We start from the raw sequence: 9348 nt of genomic DNA, 5'->3' as shown, positions 1-9348 counted from the left end.
AGGCCGAATTAGAGGGGCGGACTCCTCACCTGTGGTTGCAACCTTCCTTGAGCTGCCAACCCAGACCTTTTTTCAAGAGGGTTGCTCCTCCGTTCATAGGCAGCGATCAAAAACCATTTCCATGTAACTAAACTATTGAGCTTGAGCACATAGCACTGCTTCCTGATCTTAGCTGGACACCAGTCTGACATCGTACAGAACCTTATCTGTAGTGCCCCTCGTGGAGGGTTCAGCCGGAGGATTTTCGCCGACCAAATCTGTTACTAACTCTAAAGTAATTCGATTATGAATACGATATATAATATTATGTACATATTTCATAAAAACTATGAAGGCCTCCACTATAAGAGTAGTATATTTGAAAATTGGAGAGTTCTACCTTTATGCTAAGTTACATCTGCTTCAGTTGAAATCTGGCAGCTATTAAGTAACAAAAAAACTAATTTAATTATGAATAATTCAGTCGAAACTTTTTTAGAACCTTCTTTTATTTCTATTTAGATGAAAGATTAACAAATATTATTAGAATTAATTTCCACGCCATTCTCTCATATTTGTGCTTGGAACCCGGTATGACCTATGTAGGAACTGCATCCGGCCATAATCGCTTACGTTTCACGCCTGAGTTACTTGGAGTTTTGTTTTTCTCGTTATTTCTCTAATGTGACTTGAAACTATTTTCCACTATCAGAAAATATTGAAATTGAATTTCATTTAGGTTAACGAGACAAAATTTCGAACTAGAGATAAACCCGCATAAATTATGAAAGAAATTAATAAAAAAAATTTGACTGTGGATACAGGCTATTTACGTATCAATAAACCTATATCGAAAGACTCCAAGTATTTATTTTATTTGCATTTATGAATTATTAAAATATTTTTTTTTTTATAAGAACTTGCTTGCGTCAACCGATTTCGAAAATTCTTTCTGCATCGGAAAGGTGGTGTCTCAGAGGTGGTCCCATACTAATCTAGTTTAGATCCGATCAATGGATCATGAAAAAATTAACGGTACTCCTAAATTTTTATATGAGATTTGAAGTCGATTTTGTTTTTTGTTTAAAAATTACTTGTTTCTAGTTAACATCTCAATGCATTTAATTAGTTTTATACGTTTTTATAACACTCATTAGGTGGGAAAAAATTGCCAATATAGTGATACCATATTTGACTTCATACGGGAAAGAGGGCCAAACATTTTTTGTTGTGTTTTTGATTCGTGGTCTTCATTTAACCTAGTGCCGGCCACAATCGCACATTTTGTGCTTACATTTACATTTTGTGCATGTGTTGAAAGTTAAAAATCTCACCTAAAATATTTTGCAAACGTAACACAAAGTTTTATGATCATAACGTGTAATCATGATTACAAAAAATACAAAATTGTTTAGTTAAATATTTATAAATTGTAAAGCAAAAGTATCCCGTGGGAGAAGCTTTTTGAATCTGTCCATGGATTTTATACAGATGCGAAGAGTCCACTGACGCTGCGCATTACCTTGTTCAGCTTGAGCTGCGCTAGCTGGATGTTTCTTGCTGCTATGACGGCGGCCACGTCGTCCACGAAGGCGACAAGGAAGGCGATGTCCGGCATTCCCCNGGGAGAAGCTTTTTGAATCTGTCCATGGATTTTATACAGATGCGAAGAGTGTAAAAGCTTTCGATGGCCATCACTAATCTTGCCTATTAGAATTACAAAAGATTTGAGCAAACTATTTGATAAGCTGGTTTATTCAAGTTAATTCACATGATTTCATAAAACAAAGTTGCAAGCTTATACGTTGCTATATACATATGTATATTTATACAAATCGAAATCAAAGCGTAAATGATCTCATTTCTGTATATAGTTTTTCCGTTCATATCGTGGTAAATTTAACAGCTTATGAGGTTTACATGGCTTTTAAACGCTTATATGAGTACCCCCATCAAGTTTTGTTTCAAATTTAAAACTTTTAATATGTGGGCGATTCCACCGTCACGGGTTGGACATTTATACAGAAAAAATTTTCTTTCTTGTTTAAATTTAACCATATATAGTACTCAAGAATTCTACATTTTCGTATAACTACACCTAATTGACTATTATTTGAGTTATTACAAAATAGGAAAAAAATTTCAGCTTACTTTTATATGGAAAAAATCTGATTTATTTCTTCTGTCACGGGTGGTACAAAAAAAGAACCTGCTTTTTGGAGCAGATATATTTTACGCTCTCTTCGAATTTATTTCACTTTTCTGCGTGAACTTTATGTCTTATAATAAAACAAAGAACCAGGCACACAAACAAAGCAAAAACTACAAAAAAAATTATGGATATATTATATAAAAAATTCGAAATTCCTCTGTCACGGATGGGACAACGTTTGCCACAGGTAGGACGCGTAGGAATTTTTAAATGAAAAGGAGCTTTTAGTGTGGTCCATGTATAAAGATTAGTTATTAAAAAATATAAAAAGATAAGTAGGGGTTAAATTCACTCACGTTTTATCTTAGGATTGTGCCTTTTATAAGGAGAGAATGCTTAGCACCGTCAGCCAAAAAAATTATTAAAAATGAAAGCGATTTCCTAGCGTCTTAAAATTTTAACTTTTATATATTTAAATTTAATGGACTATAAAACTGCATACCTAGAAATTCACAACAAAAAGTTTAAAATTCTTGGGTGTAGTTGTTAAAGTTTGTTGAATTTTTATAATTTTTGTAAGTTTGAAATTGAGATTTATGTGGTTCTGGTTAGGTAATGTGCTAAACTTTTATAAAAAAAAACTATAAACATTAGATTAACAAAATAAAAAACCACAACTGTTCAAAATGTAACTTTACTTAATCAGCTGACCACAAGGTCAACAAGTAAGCGCATCCCCCCTAGTCCCCTTCGTCCACATCAACAAACAAATAAAGCTTATCAGCCCTGTAAACCTACCTCTGACAACTGTCCCACACATAGCTGTCACGGGTGGGACATGCTTTTTTGCTGAATTATTTTTATATAACTACGTGGAAACGACAATGCAATTGTGGTAAATATTTGCAATGGAATTCTGACATTATGTAACAAACACGAAACACAACCTCAACTTCTGTAATTAAATAGAACAACTTTTTGATTTTTTTGTAACGGGTGGGACAAGGCCAACACAGCTTAATAATAAGTCATAATATAGATAAATCAGTCACAAAATTTAATATCTAATACAATTTTATTAAAAGCAGATGAGTTCTACTATATATTTTTCTTACCAAACACTTGAATTATGAATCGCAAATTATTTGACAGTGCATTCAACACAACCTACTTTAAACTCAATCAAAAAATTTACATGGAACTTGATTTCGAAACGTAAAAAATGTAATAAAAATGTATTTAAAGCTTTAATCTGTTATTTTTTGATTGATTCAAGATTTTTACAAATGGCTTACATGTCCACACGTTTGTTAGTTTTATAAAGAAAATAATTTTTGCGCTGAGGTTCACTTTCCCATGGAACCTCCCATGTAGCTAATTTTTCTCTTTTTTATTTAATTGTGGTTCGCAGGTTGTCCTCATTATGGAGTGGTACTAGGAAGTTCTCTTGACCATTTTCCAACAATAAACGATTTCTTTTCTGTAGCTATCCCACTTTGTTTGTTCAATAAGAATAATAGCATCAAACAGGGCAAATGAATGAGTGAAAAACGAAATAACGTCCGAGAGGTATTACTATCCGTTCGTTGATAAAATTTAAATGCTGAAAAATATAAAAATGTAATTATAAATTTTTAGAAATATATATACAATATGAATATACTTATAAATTGTGTGTAAGACCTGCAAACCATTTTTTTAGAGTATTCTGAATTGTAGAGAAATTTTAAAGAATTCGTTAAAATCTCATCCGAATTTTTGCCGAACTTTATAAAATTAAATAAACGAGCACACTTCGATTCTTTTGCGAAATTTCGGAAGAAAATCGGTAAAGCAATGAAAATAATACCGTTATGTGAAGAATTTCTCGCAGAATATTTTCAGAACTCTCTTTATTTTTTGTACAGAAATTTCCTTACGAGTTCGTGTCAACCAATTCATATAATTTTATTTGAATATTCGTAAAAAAACGTTATAGAAATGAGATCCTCCTAAAGATTTCGTTAAGATTTCGGGAACTTTGGTTTGCAGGGACGAAACGTGGATATTACAGAACTCGTCTGAATTTCGATGTTCGTGAATCCGAGTAACCATTAAACAATTTTCCAATTTGTAGGAGGAAGATTTAAATAAACTAGCTTGAGATCGGTGCGGTAATGGTACCAGCCAAACCAAAAACAGTTTCAAAACATACGAAAGAATACTCACGAAACTACTAAACCCATGTTACAAATATAGTGGCGGTTAAAAATGAATGAATAGCGTGTCGTTTTTAATAATTAATAATTATTGTTATTTAAGCTAATTAATGTTTTCCAAGCTAAAGTTTTTTTTGATAATATTTTATAAAAATGTGGTTCATGCTTTAACAGACACCATATTAATGACACTTTCAAATTCTAAACAGATTTTAAAAAAATTCCGAACATTTTTATCTAAAATTCGGGCTTTAACCAGAATTTTTATAATTTTTTTTGGTATGCAGTTAACAGGCTTATAAAATTTTAGAAAATGAGTGAAAGTTTTGAGCGGCTAAAACATTGATTTTTATTAATTTTTTTTTGTTGACAACTTTTTTCATGTAAATAGCGAAATTTAGGAAACTGGCGTTGATTTTATTTTTAATTTTTTTTTCGCAAACGGTCTTGCGCTCATAATTCCACAACCAATTCATGTTTATATGGAAAAAATGCAAAACGCTACCAAAAAAAAAATAATTATTAAAAATCTATGCGATTTTTTAACCGCTCAAAATTTGCATTAACTTTACTAAAATTTCATAAGCCTGTAAAGTGCATACCCAAAAAGTTTATAAAAATTCTGGTTAAAAATATCGAAATTTAGATAATTTATGGAACTTTTCTAAATTATGTGTAAAGCTTAAAAGGGTGATTATAAGGGTTTTGTTAAAGCATGAACCATATTTTTATAAAACATTATCAAAAAAAAATTATCTCGAAAAGCACTGTAAATATTAAAAACGAAACACCATTCATCCTTGTTTGACCGCCACTGCTTATGAAGGTAGTTTCACTTCGAATATTTTTTATTAAAATCATGATTATTGATATATCCTTTTTCTGAACAATATACATATATGGCCTGCCACATTTTTCAAATAAACGTACACGAAATCACTTTTCTGTAGAAAATGTACATACATACTCATACATAGTGGCGTTCAAAATAATAGCAGCAAAATTCAAAATGATGCTGTTGGTAACTTAACGTTATTTTTTTATTGTTCATAATTTTCAATTAAAACATGGGTCCATCTATATCAGATACCATATACATAAAAGTTTCAAAGCTTACACAAAGTTCACAAAAACTAATTAAACTTCAAAAAAATTTGTATCAAACTTTCGATTTTTTTAATTAGATTTCTTAGAAAGATTTCAAGCATGCAGTTTTATAGCCCATTCAAATGATAAAGTGCATGAACAAAGCTTACCTTCATATGGAAGAAAATGCGCAACACCCTCCACAAAACAATTCTAAAAAATCAACGGTAATTTTTAGCGACTAGAAACTTGCACTTTATTATACTAAAATGGGCTAAATATTATACTGAATGGGCTATAAATTGCATGAAATTTTTTATACCCGAGCGCACTTGTGCACAAGGGTATATTAATTTTGTTCACATAACGGTTGTTTGTAACAGCCAAAACGAATCGAGATAGATATAGACAAATGTATACATAAATGATCAGGATGAAAAAAGAAATCGATTAAGCCATGTCTGTCTGTCCGTCCGTCTGTCCGTCTGTCCGTCTGTCCGTCTGTCCGTGTACACGATAACTCGAGCAAAAATTGAGATATCTCAACGAAATTTGGTATGTAGGTTTCCCTTAATCCAAGGTAGGTTGGTATTGAAAATGGGCGAAATCGGACTTTAACCACGCCCACTTCCCATATAACGGTAATTTCCAGAAATACGAAAACTGCGATATTTTAGTAACTACTGAAGATAATTCACTCAAAATTGATATTTACAATAATTTTTAGACGAAAAATAAGAATATTATAAATTTTTGGAAAATGGGCGTAGCCACGCCCACTTATGGTTACATGTGTATATCTAATAAGTTATTTTTCTCATAATTATTTGTGATGTCACATGGTGACGCATTCAAAAATAAGAGAATCTCCTCCAAATACCCATCATTGATCCAAAAAAATTTATTAGATATAGCTACAAATGTAGCTTTAAATTATAAAATTTTCATTTCAACGATCAACCTACCAAAACCGACAACTTCAGCAAAAAACATTTCAGCATGCAGCATTTTAATCTATTTTGGTATATTTAAAGGAAAATTATGGTACAAACGAAAAATGTTATACGGAAACCATAGTCAGCATGCACTAAAGTGAACAAACTGGAGATTAATAGTAAATTAACGAAAAATAAACTAAACAAACGTTGTGCTTAATAAATTAACTCACTTTTTCGTTGTGTACTAGCATTAGTAATAAAATTTGCGATAAATAACTCAAAAAGGCCATATTTTCTTTTGTTTATTTACAAACATGTGTTTGTGATCAGGTGATTTTCTTACTTGCAAGTTTTCGCTGGTAAACATTTTTCCAGCAGAAATTTGCAGCTCTCTACCACATTTTGCTCTCCGAATTTCCCCCACTTTGCAAGTTTTTTGGGTACGAGAACGCAAAACCAGTAACAGTTTTCTAAAACTTTTGATAGTTTTGGGTACAAGTACACTCCTAAAGTAAATTAGAGCATAACATTTATATATGTAGATATGTATGTGTTCATATGTTTCACAGCATGCTTTCGATAAACATCATCTTCACATCACTGCGGTTGCTCTGGCTATTTTACAAAATTAACAAGAAAATAATACCTTATTCTTTTGCATAAACATGCCATGAAAGTAAAAATTACATAAATTGATGATCAAACTTGACACTATTTTATAAAAATGTAATTTTTTCAAAATATCGTAAAGAAAAATCGATACATTTTCACACTGATTTTGCTATATCGTAAAACTAATTTAAAACTACTTAGTAGAAGTCTGAAATGCGACTAGATGAATAGAAGTGAATTTCAAGATTATGCTTAAATTTAATTTGCAACTTTGTTAGTTTCGACTTAGTAGCTGAGCTATGAATACGCGCCATAGTATTTATACATATACACATATGTGTAGTAATATAAGAATGTCACAACATTCAGGGTGTCCCAGAAGTAATGTGCCAAACTTTAGGGGAAGGTAGGTGGGGGGTGAGCTCCCCGATAAACAAAAAATTTGGAGGTAAAAGTGTCACCGTTTTTGAAATATTTACATTTTTCTGAACTAAAAAAAAAATCGTGCCTTTTCATGTATTTTCTTTAACTATACTTAGTAAATTTTTTATGTAAAATACTTCCAGATAGTTGCTTCTCCATACTCAAATGCAATGTAGTTAAAATATATTAAGGAACCATTATAAAATTAGGATTATTTTGGGATTTTTTAATTTTTGATATTTTCTTCCCCAACTTTGAATATCTCTGGTGAAAAAAAATGTACGAGCTATAACTTCACATTACATAAAAAAATTGCTAATTTAATAAACATTTCAGAAGGGTGCCACTCTTACAGTTTCTAATAGAAAAAAAGTTAAAGCCGCTTTTGTGGGTAAAGGACTGAGACACGCTAGAATGTATTTAATAGATTTAAATTTAAGTTGCCCTTGTTACCGACCAATTACATGCTAAATAGTACAAAGGTACATTATTAGATTTTGTGAAATTGGACCCTTCGAACATTGTGTTATTAATACTATGACAGAGAACACGCAGTATACATACGTCGCATGAATATGCGGATATTCACCTAATTTACGGTGAAGTTTGCTGTAATGCCAGAGCTGCTCAAAGACTCTATGCAGAGCGATACCCCAATCGTCGGCATCCGGGTCGTGAAGTATTCGCCCGTATACAGTATATACAGAGGCAACCACGATTTGGTTTGAGAGCGGAAATATTCATGATTGTGAGCCACCCCCAAAGAATGCTGAGCGCTCTCTGAGAACATGTGTTTCTAGTCATGGCACGGATAATCGAATAACCGATTATAATCGGTTATTTTCATTCGGTTAACGATTTAATTGTATCGAAATTTCCCTTTCGATTAATCGAGCGATTAACCGATTAATTTTAAAACTAATCGAAAAGAAACCATCGAAAATTGACTACATCACACAATCATGTATGAGTAAGAATTACGTAACGAAAATTGGAACTCTTATCTTCTTCTTCTTTTTTGGCGCTGTAACCGCCTAAGCGATTTTGGCCGAGTTCAGCAAAGCACGCCAGTCGTTTCTCCTCTGTGCCAACTGACCCCAATTGGAAACGCCAAGTGAAGCCAAGTCCTTCTCCACCTGATCTTTCCATCGCAGTGGGGGCCTCCCTCTTCCTCTGCTACCACCAGCGGGTTCGGAGTTGAATACTTTCAGAGCTGGAGCGTCGGTATCCATTCGAACGACATGGCCAAGCCAGCGGAGCCGCTGTATTTTAATTCGCTGCACTATGTCCATGTCGTTGTAAAGCTCATACAGCTCATCGTTCCATCGTCTGCGGTACTCGCCGTCGCCAACGCGTAAAGGCCCGTAAATCTTCCGCAAAATCCTTCTCTCAAACACTCCAAGCGCTCCTCATCGGATGTTGTTGTTGTTGTTGTAGCGGCTACAACAACCCCGCCCAGATCGGTTGGTATCTCAGTCGTTGTCGTCAAGTTCCACTAACGGCAACCCTAGGAAGCGTGCAGCTTCTGCGGGGTTTGCCCATAAGGACAAGGTCGTTAGGGATGTCGGGTTTGCCGGGCATGCGAAGAGATGTTTCGAGTCATGTGGGGTCTCTCCGCATGCCGGACATTCGTTCGTTCAGCCTACTCATTCAGCCTACTCAAGTAGGAGTTTAGCCTGCTGCAGTAGCCGGAGCGAAGTTGTGCGAGTGTAGTGCGCGTCTCCCGAGGCAGATGAAGCTCCATCTCGTCAATGTCCGGGGGTGGTGTGCCTAGAACGGCATTCACAGGTCTAGAGTCTACATAACTCGAGACTGAGTCCCTGTGAATGCCGTTCAAGGCCTGTCTGTAGGCTGTCGGGTCCAGAGGTTGCTTAATGAACCTCTGGACTTCGTCCGTTAGTTCATATAGATGCCTCCTGACGTGCCTAGGCGAGGGCTCCTCTGCAAGCAGCTGTCTGCT

General features: G+C 34.0%; 2 protein-coding genes across 4 annotated transcripts in view; one reads left to right on the top strand and one right to left on the bottom strand.

Moving 5' to 3' along the window:
* LOC108367308 (Zinc finger protein ush) overlaps positions 1–9348 on the top strand; it is a 628184-nt gene that overhangs the window by 570676 nt on the left and 48160 nt on the right. The window lies entirely within an intron of this gene.
* Positions 3395–9348, bottom strand: part of Cox10 (Cytochrome c oxidase assembly factor 10) — a 20222-nt gene continuing 14268 nt past the window's right edge. For 2 of the 3 annotated variants that reach the window (XM_017621931.1, XM_017621945.1), the window contains one exon: positions 3414–3734. In XM_017621931.1, the coding sequence (XP_017477420.1) occupies positions 3553–3734 (182 nt within the window). In that variant the 3' untranslated portion in view covers positions 3414–3552. Of the gene's footprint in view, positions 3735–9348 lie in introns of all 3 variants that reach the window. The other variant, XM_017621937.1, reaches the window with a different exon arrangement.

Source organism: Rhagoletis zephyria, unplaced genomic scaffold, assembly GCF_001687245.7.
Source record: "Rhagoletis zephyria isolate East Lansing unplaced genomic scaffold, Rhagoletis_zephyria_1.1 Rzeph_scaffold_00043, whole genome shotgun sequence".
NCBI classification, from domain to species: Eukaryota; Metazoa; Arthropoda; class Insecta; order Diptera; family Tephritidae; genus Rhagoletis; species Rhagoletis zephyria.
Note: the sequence above shows the minus strand (reverse complement) of the source record. Positions and strands in the feature narration are given on the sequence as shown.